Consider the following 17838-nt stretch of genomic DNA (forward strand, 5'->3'; position numbering starts at 1 on the left):
ACAGTTACAGGCAGTTTTGGTTAAAGCAGATAATTTTGGGAGGGCCCAGTTATATCACAGACTGAGAAAGAGCTCACTGCAAATTTGTTAAGAGTTTTTAAGAACTGGAAAATTCAGGCTGGGGAAGGAACAGCAGTGAGAAAAATCACTTCTCTCCTGCCTAAAGCCTGCTCAGGAAGTTTAGGAAGGACTGCAGACATAAAATGAAGGAGAATTAATTTGATCAGGCTCCTGTATAGATTCTATAAAATTTTAGAAGCCATCTTCTGGTGCCATTGGCTCAGCAATCATCAGCTCGTTGTTTGCCACAGGCATCAGAAAGAGATCTAAGGAGGACTTGAAATGATATTACCATCACTGGTTTCTTGAGGTGTCCCATCAACAACCTGCCATCCTCCAAAACCAACAGGAAGATCAGGTCTGGTCATCCAGGCTTCATTCCAGCAGTGATAATTCCTTCAAGAAGAGATGGGACCAGAACATTAAATTCTTGGAAAGAAGTACAGAGACCAAAACAAACCTGTGTATTTATGTCCTGCCACCACTTCAATAACAACATTTGCCAACTGAAGGTTGGAAAAAGTTCTTGTTCTGCTGTTTGGAGAATAGATTTTTAGGTCTAAAAGCTTGGTGCCCATCTTTTAAAACCTGAAGGTCACAATCCTTCATTGAAGTTTCTTGACTGCAAGTTGAAGAAGCTTTTTGATTCTTCTAATATGTTCTGGATGTAAATGTCTCAGCCTAGTGCTTGGAGGCTGTGAGGGTATATGAAGAGCTACACAAACTCAATCCCTTCCCAGCCAGACACCTCCTCTTTAGACTGCCTGCTAAAGCAAGCTTGGAATCTTCTTCAAGCCATTAAAGTGTGGTCTGCTTTAAAAATTGCTTTAAAAGCTTATTAAACTGAATCTTTGATGCCTCTCCTGAAGAAATTTTAGGATTAACCCCATAATGTACAGTGTGTAGCTTTGCTTTCATGGCTCAAAACAAACGTGCTTAGCTGCTTTCCACGCTGGCTGAGAAGAAGACCCTGCACATAGGCTTTAGAAGACCATCCTCATTGTGGATTCTTTATGAGGTTGTCCAAGGGTGCCATGCCAATGAGGAGGTCAGTTCTACAACACACAGCTTTCCATTAAACCCCCCCTAGTTTTGCCAAGTCTTGCTTTTAGGATGGGAGGTGAAAGGTGAATATCTGAGCATGGTTCAACCTGGGTGCTCAGGGTTGAAGTGCCTTCACTTGGCTGGATGCTCAAGAAAACTAAAAAAAACACTACAGCACCATCACAGTCTGCCCAGAATGCTTCAAAGATGAGCAGAAAAGAGAGATCTTGTACCTCCCTGTAGTGCTGCTGGCACTCAAGGGAGAGCACAAGCAAGAAAATAAGACAGCCCAGGAAGAGGCTCTTGCAGTAAAGCCAGCAAAGTGTTGGAATTCCTTTACTGCAAAAAAAAAAGAGAAAGAAACAGTAGAAAAAAGGGCAATTTCTCTTGCAAATGATACATATCCTAGAGCAGATATGAATAAAATTACATCTGTGTAGCTGCTGATACAGCCCCTAGTACACGCAACGATATTAGCAACCAAAATGGGGATTGTTAAACTCTGACCATTTCATTAATAATAGGTGAAAAACAGCCATGAAGCCGAGTTGGAAGGATCTGAGGCTTGTCTAACAAGACATTTCAAAGTGGAAATGAAAGCTTGGATCAGGGTAAAACTTGTCAGTTAGGAGAGTTAATGAAGCAGCACTACAGAAAAAAGGAATTATTCAAGGAAAATGCCGCACGCTCAGAGAATTTTTGATGCTGCTGAGAGGAGTCAGTGCTGAATCATGCTCTGCTGAGGGCTACCAGAGAATTGGGACACGCTTTGTGGTAGGTGGGTTTGTGAAAAGTGTTCTGGCAATGTGTGAGAGAGATAATCCCTGCCCTGGAGCCTTCCCTCGTTCACTTTGAACCAGACTCAGAGGTGTCGCTGGCTTTGTGCGCTGCAAAAGAAGAACCTGAAGAGCAGGCAGGGGGGAAGGATGAGGAAATAAGAGGGGGATGATAGCATGGGAAAGAGGGAATGTAGCTTTTTCTGTATTTTTGTCTTTATTAATCCTAGGGGAGAGGACTTTTCTTACTGGTGTAGTGTTGGGCTCAACAGGATGGCAACTTCCTCAGCTCTGCTGCCGTGCAAAGAGCAAACACACTTAAGGATGCTGAGTGTGAATGGACAGAAGGGCATCACTTGTAAAGCACATGAGCATGAAGGAAAGGAGGATGAGGGGAACATCACCTCTCTGAAACCCAGCAGAACCTTCTCTCTGGTGGAAGTGAGCACAGATGAGTTGCTGGCTCCCCAGCCATCCTTTGTGCAACTGATTCTGTAGTCCTTGTATTCTACAGCAAGCCCGAGTCATTAAAGAAAGCAAGAATGGCTGCCCAGATCAATGTAGTGACCATTAAATATTTACAGAGATAATTACAAATAGACTAAACAAAGCGATGGGGAAATTAATAAAAGATGACCAGGTGGGTTTTATGCCTGGAAGACAATTTAAGAAGGGTACTTCATATTGCTTATGAGACAGGCACACGCTGGAAACAGCTGCTGCCCTTTCATTAGCTGGTCAGCTCAGGCACTGAGGTCGAGGAAGGCAGTGATAATATTGAGAAATTAGAGAAAAAAATGAGCTGGAAGTGAGTGGGAGTCTCAGGAGGGTTTTCTCCACAAGCCTGGACATGGATGAACCCATCCCAGGGCTAGGTGACTTCAAGTGAGTCTCTGCTGAGGTACTGAGGTTGGGCTGCTTGGACCTCACAGTAGAAGTGAGTCTTGATTCCCATCCAAGAGAAATATTCTTTAAGTGTCTTTACATCATCATTAAGAAAGACAAGGAGAACAAAGTAAGGGGACAGAGACAGTACTGATGGCCCCAAATCCGGCCAGATTTATAAAAATAACTTTTTGCAAAGTCTGTGTAATTTTGTAGATGTGTTTTGTTGTTGTTGTCGTCGTTTCCTATCTTGAGGGAGAAGATGATCTTTAATAAAAATAGATAAATGTCAGATAACATTCACAGGGAGCCCCACGCTCAGAGATTGATTGGACTAAAAATCCTGGCTCCAAGTATCCCTGAAGTCTGAGAGTATTTAAAACCTGAAGACAGCTCAGCTCCAGCAGTACAAGGCAATAGAAATGATATATTAATAAAGAAAAAGAGCTTTGCTTCCACTTTTTTTTCAGGGGATTATAAATAAAAGTGAGAAATACATTTAAAAAATCATTATAAATACCTTGAGCTCGTCCTCTAAAAAAAAAAAAGAAATAAAAGAGACATTAAAAATAAAATCAAGGTTAAGACACAAGCCATTTAAAGTCAACATGAGGGCTACCATGGAGTGTTACAGAGCAACGAGGAGAAAGGACACAGAGGATAAATGAAAAGAGGTGTGTAAGATATTAAGTCATGCCCAAAGGGTTATGTGCACCATGTACTAATAAATGCACCAGGGGGATAAAAGGATGAACAAGGCAGTTCACAAAGCAATGAAGCCAAAGAAAAGCAAACGTGGGGTGGGAGGATGAATGCTCGTGTGAGGTGGTAAATAGATTTCAGTGGACCAAAGGTGATTTTGGATGATCTGGCCCTGTCCCAAAAGAATGGGAAAAAAACCAAACCAGGACTGAAGAAGTCTTGGGAAACAGCTGGGAAAAGGAGAGGTTGGGAAGGAAAAGGAAATGTCAAAAGTGGCTGAGAGGTTTCATAGGTTGGGTTAGGAGAGGGGGAGAAGTTTGGTGCTACAGAAAACCAGAAGGGATGGCTGATACACCAAGGGCTGGCAACAAGGAGAGGCTCAGAAAGCTGGGACTGTCCAGCCTGCAGGTGGGAAGGCTCAGTAGGACCTTATCCATGTGTATAAATGCTTGGATGGGGAGCTGGGGGAGGAAGACAGAGCCAGACTTTTCTCAGCAACCCCCAACAGCAGGACAAGCAGCAATGGGCACCAATGAAACAGTGGAAATTCTGTCTGAACATCAGGAAACACTTGTTTTACTGGGGGGATGGATGGTTGAGCACCAGCACAAGTTTTCCAGAGAGGTTGTGGACTGTCCACCCTTAAACATGTTCAAAACCCAACTGGACACAGCCCTGTGCAACCTGTTGTAACAGCCCCTGCTCTGAGCAAGGTGGTGGGATGACTTCCAGGGGTCCCTTCCAGTCTCTTCCTTCTGTGAGGCTGTGATCCAAGCTTCAGATGTAAATGAACCTCATTGTTTTCCTTAGATTCCCTCTTGGTACCAGATTGTGGACATCACCCTACGGGAGCTTACAGCAACAGGCTCAGTCCTTTCTTCCACCACAGAATGAGTTTATTATAATATTCATATAAAAACTCCCAGAGATGAAGCTACTAATGAAAGATGCTGCTGAGCAGCTCTGCTGATGAGTTGAAGGCATCGCTGACACAAATCAGGTCTATTAACACTGAATAGGACAAATATCTCCTGAATATAGGAAGGTAGAGGTCACATTGACTGCTTCACTCTAAGGAGGAGAGGCTCGAGGGCCAACAACCCACACATAATTTCTATGGAACAGGGCATATAATCAATAAAAGCTACACTTCTGTCAGACAGGAGACAGGAAGGCTTTGAGAAACAAGTTAGAGGGCTGTCTTCTCCAGAAAGAATACGTAGACTCCACTTCTTGTTCCTAGCAAGTTTTCTTTTTATAGGTCTGGTGATAGGAGTCTGGTAGGTTGTGTGGTACTTTGGCTTGTTTTCTTTTTTTCTGCTGAACTGGAGTTATTTTGGAAAGTATTTATTTGTGACAGGGACAGCACGTACACAAGGTAACACCAGGCCACGAATATGGGAGCTGGGTGGAAGCAGAACAAGCAGGATGTTTTTCCATAGCTATTGAGCCTGGCTCCAGACTGATGGAAGTGCCCATTCGACCTCTTTCCATTTTTAGAAATCTTATGTGGCCCTAAGGAGCACAAACTCATTCCAGTTCTCCTCCAGCGTGCTTGAATGTACACTCTATGGTAACATTAGCAGCAGAATCATAGAATAGATGTGGTTGGAAGGAACTTTGAACATCATTGAGTCCAACCATTAACCCAGCATTGCCAGATCACCATTAACCCATGTCCCTCAGCACCACATCTCCACAGCTTTTAGATACCTCCAGGGAAGGGGACTCCACCACTGCCCTGGGCAGCCAAGGACATGCCTGGACAACCCTTGTGGGGAAGAAATCTTTCCCAATCTCCAACCTAAACCTCCCTTGGCACAACTTGAGGCTGTTTCCACTTGTCCTACCATGGGATCCCCTAGAGTTTGTCTCTTTACATGAGAAGCCCTTTGTATTAGTCAGCCAACTAACAACCCTTTCATTCTGTTTTACATAAGCTGTCAGTGTTCTTTAATGCACAGAGAATGAAATAAACCACAGGCATGGCTGTCGTGGCCCTTAGGACTTATCTAGTTGACACTTTAAAGGTTCTCTTGCCAGCAGAACTCACCAGACAGAGTCCTTTGTAAGTTTGGTGTCCACTTGTCCTTCATCATCCAGAAAGAAGTCCAGCTGTAAATTGGCATTGTTGTCATGGGCAGAAGAATAGGTGGTAACAAGCCTGGCAGGTATCCCCAAGCACCTCAGAACTGTGGCAGAGAGAAAAGTGATGAGAAGGAGAAATATATAAGGACTGTGCTCATGGATGACAGGATGGGGGGAGAGAAGTTATTAACAGCTAGAATAAAATGGGAAATAAACTAGGATAAAATTATCCCCAAATAATTCCTCACATCTCTTTTTATACAACATACAGTAAATATTTTATTTGTTCCCCAAATGGTGAGCATTCAATATAGTCAATGATACAGTGGTTATAATCTAATTACCAATATAATCTGATTAATAATATAATAATGGATAATAATGTAATGAAATAGAATATTCTTATTCTTAATAATAATGTAATCTTAATGTAATATAATCTGATTACCAATAGTTTTAGAACAGTCTTGCTCAGTGACCTCACTGGAGCTTTTCAGGGCAAATCTGGGTGCAATGGGTCAACTGCATGACCAAATGTGGTATAAAGAAAAATAAGTCCTAAGAAATGCAAAATAAATGAAGTCTCCCAGAATTAGCAACCCAGGAGTATTGTGAGACTGTGATAAAGAGAAATTTAATGGAAAAATCTCTCATTTTGGTTGATTCAGAGCTTTCCTGGTTGACATCTCCCATCAGGATGGGGTCTACCCAAAAGGATTGGGGAAATATAAAAGCCCCTACCCCTGAATCTCACTCAGATCACCACAATGCAGCACTGATGACTTTTGTCCCCATTTGATAAGTGCTAAATTTGGGAAATAGCAGTGGAAACACTACATCTGTGTCTGAAGTGCAGTAGAGCATCATTAGGCTTCTGTGGTTGTGGTGCATCCTGGCTGATAAATTAGGCACAGAGCACAGCCCAGAGGGAAGAGTGGGGCTGCAGGGTGACAACATCCTCCCAGCTTCTCCAGATGAAATATTTTATCTCTCAGCCAAAGAAAAAGCTCCTGTTTTCCAATTTAGGAGCCAACGTGGTTCTGCAGAAAGCAAAGTTGGTTTGATTATTTTTTTGGTGGGTGGGTTTTTGCAGTTTTTGCCTTTTTTTTTCTTTTAAAGAGGAAACATCTTTATTAAAACCCCTATTTGAAAACAGTTCTGATGCTGCACTCTTGAACAGCCCTTGCTGCTGGGTTTTGTATATTCATGAGTGTCACTCCTGTGACTCCCAATAAAGTGCAAGGCTGCTGCACATTCATCCCAACTTCCTGGATGACAAATTACTTGGATGCAGCCAATACCATAGGTACCTATTGATTCAACTTAATTCAAGTGTCCTCCCAGGCTTCCAGCACGTGGAGCCATCAGGGCTCGTTGAAAATAATTTGTCTGACAATTTCAAGATTAATGAGCATTGCTCAGAATGTTTTAGCATTTTTTAAGGGGTGACTATCCAGGGTGTACAATACACTAACCTTGGAGAGCTGGACTGGTCACGATGATAAAATATTGGCAGCTAAGACTCCAAATCAGCTCAAAAGGAGCCTTTTAGCTGCACAAGGCTGTTTGGACCTCTGCTGTCCTCTCCCTGCAGTGGTCAGCAGCTGGATGTGTCAGAGCAGCCACTGGACAACGGTTTCATTTCGTACCACTCAACAAAGTTTCGACTTCAGCAATCCTCGCAGCAGTTCAAGGTGCCAGGTTTCTGACTGGAGTAACTTAGTCAGCAAACCGAGCCTGGTTTTGCCCCAGATAAAGATGTTTCTCCATCGAACACAGCGAGCTCCAGGGCTCTGCTGCATCGCCCCAGTTTCACAGGGGCCTGAAGGCAAAATGTTGCGTAGCGGTGATTCGGGGCCAGGTTGGGGGAAGGTGGAAGAAATGGGGGTGTGGCTGGCTGTGGTCTAGAGAAATCCAGATGAGGCAAGGGGCAGAGAAGACCAAGTGGCTTCTGGAAGCCACTGTGATGTATCGCATCCATAGGAAATATTTGCAAGAGGCTTTTCAAACCCATTGTGTTGTGCAGAGGCTGAGGAACATCCAGTACAGACCATGAGACCTCAGCCAGTGGGGGAAGTGGACAACTCTCAGGTCCTTTGGATCACAGAATCATAGAATGGGTTGGAAGGGACTTTTAAAGGTCATCAAGTCCAACCTTCCTGCTCACTAGCAGTGACACCTTCAACTAGATCAGGATACTCAGAGCCCTGTCCAACCTGACCTGGAATATTTCCAGGGGTGGATAGGGGTGATTGCTCATTATTCCAGGAATAAGGTTTAGAATTGAGCTGGCAGTGCTGGGTTAAGGGTTGGACTTGATGATCTCAAAGGTCTTTTCCAACCAAAACAATTCTATGACTCTACATATCCCCTGCTGGGTAATAGTTCCATGCAACATGTCTAGATAACAAGCCCCCTGCTCATCTCAGATGTCTGGACAGAAATGTGGACTGTGCCAAAAGCCTCATTTTCCAGCTCCCAAATTTACCCTCGTGAGTCCCTGAACACATTTTACTGAACCAATAAATAGTTAACAGCTTTGTGTGGCAGAGCAGCCAAGCTGCAGGAGATACTATTGAGAGACCACCTATTTTGGCCATGTATTTTTGAGTCTCTCTACTATTTACTCCTGCACACCACAGAACCAGGAAGTGTTTTAGCTGGTTTAACTTAGAAGCTCTCTCTGTTCTGTAAGAATCAGCGTGGAGCTTTTCACCCCAATACCTACATGTGTTGAAGACACCAGCGAAGACCCAACATTGGCCGTATCTCACAGGTTGTCTAGAACTGTAATACTCCAAGAGAATGTCCACACTTCCTGTCCAGGCTGAAGGTGCAACACCATAAGTGTAGGTATTGTCCCAGGAGCCAGCAACCACACCATCATCATCCCTGGAGTTGATCTGAAAGCAGAGGGAACGAGCCTTAGGGATGGGAGAGACTCAATAATGAAGATCTTTTTAACCCATCAGAAAACAATAGGGTGGGAGAGGCTGAATATAGCCAAGAAGACAGAAATCTTTAATTGTGAAGGTAGGAGATGAACAGAACAACCCTGCTAAGGGCCATAGATTTCCCATCATGGCACAATTTTGGATGAAGGTCAGACACTTACAATACTAGTGAAATTAATGAGTATCCACGTTGCCAGTTTAATGAATTTTAATGTTAATGTGTACTGCTATGTGTTTTTAATAAGCATGAGCAGTTATACACTCCTAAACAAGCTCCAGAAATACCAAGCTGGATTCTTTCCTAACATTCCTCTTTTTCTGTCCATATCAGCCCAGAGATTTGACTAAAATCTCTCCTGATTCACAGCAGGTTGAGAGGAGAACCAGCCCACTGTTATTTTTAGAGTAGAACCTAATTTCTCTGGTCCAGCAGACACGAAAACAAGGAGGAATTTGCTGTGTAAGTTTTCCCCTGGTAAGATGATCCAAAGCAAGGAGTTTTGCTGACTAATAGCTATCCTGATAGGCATTAACGAGCTATACATCTCCTCACTGCCATCTGAACCAAACCAGTTGAGGCTCTGCAAAAAGCTCATTTGCTCCGTACCTTTTAATTATGCTAATGTGGAACAGCTCCACGCCAGCCAAATAAATCACCATTCTCATTTTAAATGCTTTTGGCTGGATTAAGTCCTGGTTTATAATTAGAAAATCGACTTGCTGTGAACCCTAGGACTGGATCAAGATGAGAATTCAGAGTCATAACCAAAGGGTTAAGGGGTTGTGCCCAGCTCACTCTTGTGGGAGACGTGCCAAGGAAAGAGGCACTTCAAGGACAGGGCAGTGGGTTGGTCTCCAGGCTCTCCTTTGGCTGTGAGGAGCAGAAGAAGGGGGCAACTCCACCTGCTCTGCAATGTCAGGAGGCCTCAGAAGGATCCCAGCATGGGAGCACCTCCTCAGGAGAGCTCAGCTCTACCACCTTCCAATTTGAGCAAGAACAAGGGTAAGGAACACACGTGGGATTTCAGCAGCTCTTGGCCACTTCTTCCTGAGGTCTAGACTTCAGATGGCCAAAACTTCTACCCAACTATGGCCTAATCTTGTGGATTAGACCTAAAGTCCGTTGATTCCTAGATTTCCAATGGCAAACTTCTCCATCTCCCTAAATGATTGAATGGCTCAAAACCTAAGTAATATCCCAGCCCATTTTGGGTCCATAAACTTGTTTTATTCTCTTCTTAAGGTTTCCACAGTCCTTGCATGAGGGACACCACACCTACTAGCCCAGTGATGAAAGAACCACATTCAGTGCTTACTTCTATCTAGAAGTCTAAAGCCATGTCTGGGGTGAAAGAACTAATCAAAAGGTTAAAAGAGGAAGAGAAGTGGGGATGTTCCCAGTACATTTTGCTGAAGCTATTCTAATGAACATGATGCCATGAAAGATGCTCAGAATGTGGCACTGAGAGGCTGAAGATCCCATTTCAATGTCACCTAAGACAAAGAGCTCATTCTCTTAAAGCTTGGGCAGATGGTGCAACAAGAGGGTTAAAGGCTCATCCATCTCCAGCAGCCCATGTTTTGTGGACAGTCTACTTTAGTAGCTGAGTTGGGAGAATATCTAATGCCACTGGCTCAATGACCAGAGTGGGAATCAGAAGTCATCATTTTAGACCTCTATAAGGCAGAGGAGAGGACTCAGCCTCTGCCTTCCACACCCTCAATGAGTCTTCCACCTTGAACCTTAGGGATGGGACTGCTCTTGCACCCCCAGCATGACTCCTGGTGCCTAGCAGCTGGAAAGGAAGGAGTTATGGAAAGACTTCTCCTTATTCTTTGCTTCTGGTTGGTTTAGGTACTTCCACCCCAAATGTGGTAAGTTTTGTGGACCTCATGTTTAAGAAGACAGCTCTCACAGTGTTTTCTTCTGGGGCCAAGGTAGCACACATAAATATTCTCAACCTGACTAGGCCCTTTGGGGTTTACACATCAGACAGAGCAACACCCAGTGTCTTATGATGAGCCAACGTATTTCATCTTCAGTGGAACAAAATAAAACCCCAGAGATCAGAATGGACAATTGACCTGGCACCTGCTGGAGTGAGCACGCTGGGGCATGAGTTAAACCAGCCTGGCTTTGATTGATGGGTTGTTTCTGACACATATTAAGCATCCATTACATACCACTGCAGAGGCAACACGGCAGATTTTGATGGGATTTCCACGCCCAGAGAGCTCCAGCTCTGCCTTGTCCATCAGGAACAGACAGGCATCCAGAATGTTTTCTTCAAACTAGATAAAAGAAAATAAAAGGGGAAGCAGAGGGGAAACTGAGTCACTTTTTATTCTGGAAAGCAAAGTTATTTCTCATTGTTGTCATAATTGCTGACCAGCTTCTAAGTTAGTTGGCCAAGTCAAAGTTGTGTGTTTAAAAGTTCAAGTTCTCTCCTCGAATAATTGCCCATGTAGAGCAAAAAAAATATATAAGAGGCTGTGAGGGAAAAGAAAGTGTAATTTTCAATTCAATCTCAGTCCAGTTTCCAGAAGGTTGAAATGACAACACAGCCTTTCTGACAGGACATAAAATTTTAAGGGCTAACAAGTATATAATAGGAAGATATTATAATAATAACTACAAGAAGCAAGTCTGCTGGTGAAGGACTTCATGTCCTTCAGATTCCAGACCTGTTCAGGTCAGGACTTCCCTGACACAGCCAATGCAATGTTGGGAAGCTGAACAATAATGGGTTTGCCCAAGTTAATTTGAAGACACATTTTTAAATTATTTTAAGATCTGCTTTAAATTGGCAAGCCAAAAGCTGATGATAGAGATTAATCCTGCTCTACCCATCTTAGATATCAAAAATACCAAGTGACCTAGAGTAGTCTTTTACAAAAATAGAGTGAAAACCTGCAGTTTCTTCCATCCAGCATGAACAAGCAGAAGAATGAATTGAGGGCAGAGGTGCCTAAATAGACCAGAAACCATTTGTCACAGAAGTTGCCCTGCAATGTATTTCATTTTCTTGAAGAGAAACTGCACAGCAAAGGAAAACACGTCTGTCCCCTGGAAAGTGGTAGGAGACAGGGAAATGGAAATTAAGGAAAGGAAACTTTAATAAAACACATTTCTTGCAGACACAGAATCTTCTCTGGACAATCAAGGCTCTGAAAGAAACTCCACGGAGCTCGTCCTGGGTTAGGTTTTATGTTCTTTCATCCTTAATAATTTGATTCATGCTAATTTGATTTTTGCTCTCGTGCTGCTGCTAGCACTGGATTCATTTTGTGGCTCTCTCCAGCCTGGCCCAGGGCTCCTTGGAAGATAAGGGTGATCTGAGTTGTGCCTCCTGAAGGAAGTGAGCAATGCCCCAGACCAAGCTGCTGCTTTGGCTGCACAGGGAGAGGCAGAGGAGGAGGAGGAGGAGGTGTGAGGCCAGAGAGCTGGAAAGCAAGCCACAAAGGGTCAAGACTGCTGCTGATGCTGCAGGGGAGGTGGGAGGGAGGGAGGTGACATCCCAGGTGACAGCCAAGCTGTGGCATAAGCCAAGAAAGCTGAGGCACCATCACGTTTCACCAACTTCAGCCATTTCCTCCTTTTTTTCCCCAAGGAGAACCCTCAAAATAAACCATGTGAACCCTGAGCCCTCACAGCCACCCTTCCTACTTCAAGTTCTCCTTTCTTCTGCTCTGGCCCCATGGTTTATCATTTTCACCAGGATCAAAACCTGACTTGAAGTCATCAGCAGTGCTTAAGACTTGGCTTAAATCAATAAGAAGTTTACCCTGAAAATTAAATCTTTCTCAGCTACAGTTTATGAGGGGCTGTCAATCTTGCCAGCCTATAGAGAGAGAATAACGAGGAGAGGAATTGCTGTCAGGGTTGTTGCCTTCCACCTTAGCATTTACAAAATGACATGAATGCTTGTGAAATAATTGGATTAAGAGGAGAAGAGGTAGGACAAGCTGTAAAGTCTAGCTGCCTTTCACTGTTGCAGTAGTGTAGGATGCAGAACAGCTTTAACTCTAAAGCCAGTTTTGTCCTTCTTCACCATCCAGGGATTTAAAAACATGAAATCAAACTAAATCAGTTTCCTGCTCTCACTCCTGGTGTGAACTCTAGTGGGAAGAGGAGTAAAAACTTAGCACTTGTAAGGCTGGACAGCCCTGAAAAGTCAGAGGAACCAGAGCAGTAGGTGAGTGAACTTGGGCCAGGCACAGGCACTGGCTGCTCAACACAAGCTGAAATCAAAATGAGCCAAATTCAGGGGTAAGGAGCTGGGGAAGTTTGCAGGTGAGAAACAGGACATGAGAAAATACAAAAGACAAAGGGGTTTTGCCTGCACACAGGCGTGTGCTGTGTGCCAGAGCAATGCATTTAGTTGGGGCTGGCTTTCAGGGCATCATCCTTCACGCTGAGCTCTTCCTCACACATCATTTAAATCAAAGTAAGAGGCTCTGTAGCACCTTTTGCACGGGTGGAGTCAGGGCTGTTTTTCTCACAGCCCCTTGCAGGCAGGTGGGATTTTATTTCCTAGGGTCTGCTCTGACCCCAGAGCCAACACACCTCAGCTCATGGACGTGAGGCAGCTCATGGTGGCAAGAAGAACTCTGTGCCCACCTGCTTGCTCTCCTTTTCCTCACAAATCAACCAACATTAAATGATCAATATGGCATCCAGCTTCTGACATTTCTCAGCTAGAGAATTCCTGCATGCTTAGGTTTCTTCTAAAGCCAGATTCCCCTTGAATCCCCTGTGGGCTTTTCTGAATGAATGGCTATTTATGCTGTCTCAGAAGAAAGGAATCACAGCCACGTTCCAAGGAACACCTCCATCCTCATTCATTACAACCATATTTCAATGAGTCTGTTGGTTTTTTCTCTTCCTCAGTCCATTTTTCCTTGCCTTTCCTCCTCTCAAGCTGATGCTGCTCGTTAGACAGCAGCCGTGAGACTCATCTCCCACTAGTAACCCACTTTTGAGCTGTAAGTTCCTTTCTCATTTACAACCTGAGTTAAAGCTTCCAGCTGTCGTTGCTCAAAGCAATTTTTTTCAGCCTAAGAATATCACCACGCACAGGTCTATCTGTATTTTTGTATATGGCCATATAATTTTAGCACCTCTAGGGCTCCACGTGGCATTATGCTTTTTACTTACCCCTCTGCACAGGGCTATATATCATAAATATAAAATACATACTTGCATGATGGAGCCATGATACAGCCTTTGCTTCTAGTCCTTTTATTCACTCAGAGCATTGCTCTTAACACCCAGGATTGCTGAAACTGAGGGAGGTGCATGTTTTTAATGCTTGGGAATTGTCAGGGCAAGAGCAGGAACATCGTGTCCTCCATCTCACTGAAAATAAGGGAACCAGGAGAATGTTTCTCCGTTGCTTTGCAGTTTGAGATGTCTGTTACACCCCTGCAAAATGATCCATTCCATTAAAACTCTTGGCTTGGGCCCCTTTAGATGCATCTGCCACGGTTTTCACACAGGCAAGTGATAAAAAAAGGTGCAGCACAGTGTGGAAATCAGGTCCTCCAATTTCAGACAACAGAGGAATGAAAGTACATGACAAAGGGACACGGAGCAGCCCTAACCCCCCCAGACAGAGCTACCTCCTAGCAAAGCCAAATAAATAATGCAGTTTCTCCAGGGAGGCTGGTGCTCATGTCAGGAAGGTGCCAGATTTGCAGAATATAAGCACCTCAGGCCAAGCCACCACAGGCCATTAATTTAGCATCTTAGGACATAAATCCAGCAGCTGGCTTCAGCAGCACTGTCCACCTCCAGCCACTCCTTCCCCTCTCTCCCTCCCCCCTTGCATCTGTCATGGAGCGAATCCCAAATTTAGGAACTGAGCACGGCCAAAAAATAACCTGGAGGGGGAAAAAAAGAGTGAAAAAAATAAATCAAGGAGGTAGTTATTGAGCTAGAGCAGCTCTCCAGCCTGATTCAGTGCAGGAGAGCTTGCAGGGGGAAGGAAGGGCCAGGAGGGGGCATTTTTGGTCAACTTAAATGCACACCCAGCTTTGGCCTCAGGATCTGCACGTCTAGCAGAGGCACCATCAGTTGATGGAACTGCTTCCCCCATCTCTTCTTTAAGGGCTCTTCTTCTCTCAGCAGGGATGACAGTCAGACCCCACATACAACCACAGGAACGGTGCAGGGGCAGGAGCTCCCTGAGGCAGTGCTGCTGCAGGGAAAAAAAAGATGCAATTGCAGCCTGAAATAAGGAAAGAAGAGAGGTGGGAGTTCAGAGAGCTCTCCAGGGCAAGCATCGTGCTGGCAACCCATCCAGCCCAAGCTCTGAGCTTGCCTTGAGCTGAGGAGAAGCAAGAAGGCCCCTTCTGCTAAGCTGTGGCATGAGAACTGAGTGGATCCCTCATTGTTTTAAGGAAATAATTCAATACCTTCTTAATTGTGTTGCTGTGAAAATCCAGGAGGTGGAAGGAGCAGTCCAGTAACTGCCCTTCAAAGCCCCTCTGGGTGACAGCTAGGGTTAGTTTTCCACATTTGGGTTCTGCCTCCTCCCTGTTCTCAAACAACAGCTTAACTCTTTCATCCCCTAGGGATTTGCAGGCTGGTTAGTGCTACAAATTGAGGTAAAACAGGCAAGCAAATGATAGGAATCTGGTATTACTGCAGGCTCACCAAGCCCACACATCAGCTTGGCCAGAGGTGTTTCCCGCCAGCTGCAAGAGGCCACTGGAACTGATGGTGTCAAGTCCAGGGCAGCAAAGGGAGAAGTTTGTCACTGTAGCAAGGAAAACCCTGGGATTAAATCCCAGTTTGCCACAGAAACCCTGTGACAAGCTGATCCTCCCCTCACCTGAGCAGAGGAGAAGAATTTCCATCAAGTTGCTAGAAGTAAAAGGAAAAATCAAAAGGCAACACAACGTATTTCTGGGGGAAAAAAAATAATCTCTCCACTCTTACACCAAAGGGTTTGATCCTGAGGCAGCAATAACGTGGCAGCAGAAATGCTGCTGAGCTGTGGAAACCTCAGCCAAGGCTGATAAATGTCAACACTCAGCCTCTTAGCATCTGAAATACACTCCTAAAACAAGACTTTTAAATATTTGGTATTATACCATTGCTGGATTAGTTGTACACCCACTTCCTACAACTTTAAAATTCTGCCCCTTGCCTTTCTGAAGGAGAAACCAATAATGCACTCCAGAGCCCACAGTCTCCACCACAGCCTGCTGTCAACCCACTTGCTGAGAGCAGCCAGAGCAGGTTTGAAGAGCTCACCTGACCATAACTCCAGCTTCTCAACTTTATCTCGTTGATGTTTCCATGGAAAACAATCCCCACATCATTCAGGACATATTCTTCCCTTTCCTTCTCGTCGTCCAGATACACAGCATCCTCTGCAGCAAGTCCAAAAAGAAATGTTAACACAGTTGATTCATTTTCATATAGGACAGATAAAAAAATTAGGATATAATCCAGTCTTTGATGACAAGCACCACACAAAGCATCCCTTGCTTTACAAGGATAAGGAGGTGACCCCAGGTAGGAATAGGATACACAGCTTAAAAGATGCAAAACCACTGACAACTCTTGCCTGTTATTCTCAGGACCTGTGAAGTATGATGGAAATGTCACATCTGATGAAGAATTTTGTGATTACTGTGTGCTAATTTAAAAGCTGGAGGAGCAGCACGACGCAGCTCTGCGTCCGGACAAACAGATCAAAGAACAATTTCAAGCTGATTAATGTTAATGGAGAACAGCTCAAGTCAAGAGATCTAAAGAAAAATCTGTAGTGCATTTAAAAAAAAAAAAAGGAATACAGTTTTTATAGGGTATTAACAGAGTGTTTGATTGTTTTTGCTGTGTGTGAGATTGACTGGAGTATCCCTCCCCCATGACTGGCCAGCTAATAGAAGAAATTCAAGTGTCCAAGTGAAAACTGGGAGTAATTGGAACAGATTTTTATCAAAATATATACAAAAGGTATATCCTAGATTGGTTTTATATCAAAAATCAAGAGCATACGTGTGGACCCTCACAAATGACCCATTATTCACACCCAGCAAGACCCCTGAATGATGTGGAGCTCTTCAGATGTTCCCAGGGAAGTATGAAGCAGGTTGTGATTCTGTGATGCTACAAGAGCTGAGAACTTCTTTCCTGTGCCATTTTGAGGCTAAGAGATACAGCTCAACAATTAACAGTATGGGAATGAATTAATTGGAAGAAATCAGTAATGGGGTACCCTGAAAATGGAAGGAAAGCAACGACCTCTGATAGTTTGATATGGGCAAGTACAGAACAACCCCTCACCACTGCCACAGTGGATTTCCTCTTCATCCCACCACAAATCACAAGAGGATCATTTCACTCCCCAAAACCTATTGATTTGTTATATTTTGTTGAAATGCAAATCACATTTGTACTTCCTTGTACACCTTATCCTCCAGAGCTTTTTCCTATGCCTATAAATTTGCAATTTGGCTGAAAATAAGCTAAAATCTGAAAAAAAATAGCCCTGGTAGAACTCACCTTGGCTTTAGTTTGCTGAAGGGTTTTGTCAGCCTACACACCTGACCTGGCTGAAAGTTCTGTTTCCTCTGAAGCTGTATTTCTATCTCCATGTCTAGACCTCCAGAAGGGACTATGCACAGGTATGGAACACAATGGCCTCTGCACTGGTGTGGAAGGAACGATGGGGAAGCAGATGTTAGATGTGAGAAGCCTTCATTGTGTTGGAGAAGACCAGCCCTTGCCATTAGGCTGTTGACAGGGTTGGGGTTTGAATCAACACCCTGAGAAGCAGGAGGTTGATGAGGTTTTTCCCTAAGGTGGGCAGGTCTGAGACCCACTCTGGGATTTCCCAGGGGGGTGGTATTCACTTGGCTTCTAAAGGGCTGGGCCATGGAGAAGTTCCTAGCGTGGTCACCATCCATGACCCAGGCACAGAGCAGAAAATCACAGGTTTGTGTGGGAAAAAGAACATTAAAAGTGGAGTGTGAACCAAAAAGCTGAAGTCATTGATGCCAGCAGAGACTCTCATACTTATGAAAGTGTTTCTTGCATGAATTCTTTCTTCTCCCTTCATCCCTGGATGCGTTTAAAAGTCACATAGATACCGTGCTTAGGGACATGGTTTAGCAGTGGACTTGGTAGGGTTGGTTCTATGATTCTTTGAGGTCTAGATCCCAATTCTAAACCATTCCTGCACAACACCCCACCAGAAATATTGCAGATCATCTCAGCTGTTGTAGGAGGCTGGGTCTGCCTGGTTTGCTGGTGGAGTGATTTGACTCATCCTCTTGCTGAGCTTTGGACTTCATGAAGGCACTTGTGTAGAAAT

The 17838-nt window shown here is 44.2% G+C and overlaps 1 protein-coding gene across 1 annotated transcript in view; it reads right to left on the reverse strand.

The window, feature by feature from the left end:
* F13A1 (coagulation factor XIII, A1 polypeptide) overlaps nucleotides 1-17119 on the reverse strand; it is a 28188-nt gene extending 11069 nt beyond the window's left edge. The window contains exons 1-6 of the mRNA XM_008942894.1: nucleotides 17074-17119; nucleotides 15771-15889; nucleotides 10694-10801; nucleotides 8284-8458; nucleotides 5521-5659; nucleotides 353-456 (exon numbers count right to left, since the gene is read on the reverse strand). Of these exons, the coding sequence (XP_008941142.1) occupies nucleotides 353-456; nucleotides 5521-5659; nucleotides 8284-8458; nucleotides 10694-10801; nucleotides 15771-15889; nucleotides 17074-17119 (691 nt within the window). The remainder of the gene's footprint in view (nucleotides 1-352; nucleotides 457-5520; nucleotides 5660-8283; nucleotides 8459-10693; nucleotides 10802-15770; nucleotides 15890-17073) is intronic.
* Between the last annotated feature and the right edge of the window lie 719 nt (nucleotides 17120-17838).

The sequence above is a fragment of the Merops nubicus genome, unplaced genomic scaffold (assembly GCF_000691845.1).
Source record: "Merops nubicus isolate BGI_N331 unplaced genomic scaffold, ASM69184v1 scaffold656, whole genome shotgun sequence".
In the NCBI taxonomy this organism is placed as follows: domain Eukaryota; kingdom Metazoa; phylum Chordata; class Aves; order Coraciiformes; family Meropidae; genus Merops; species Merops nubicus.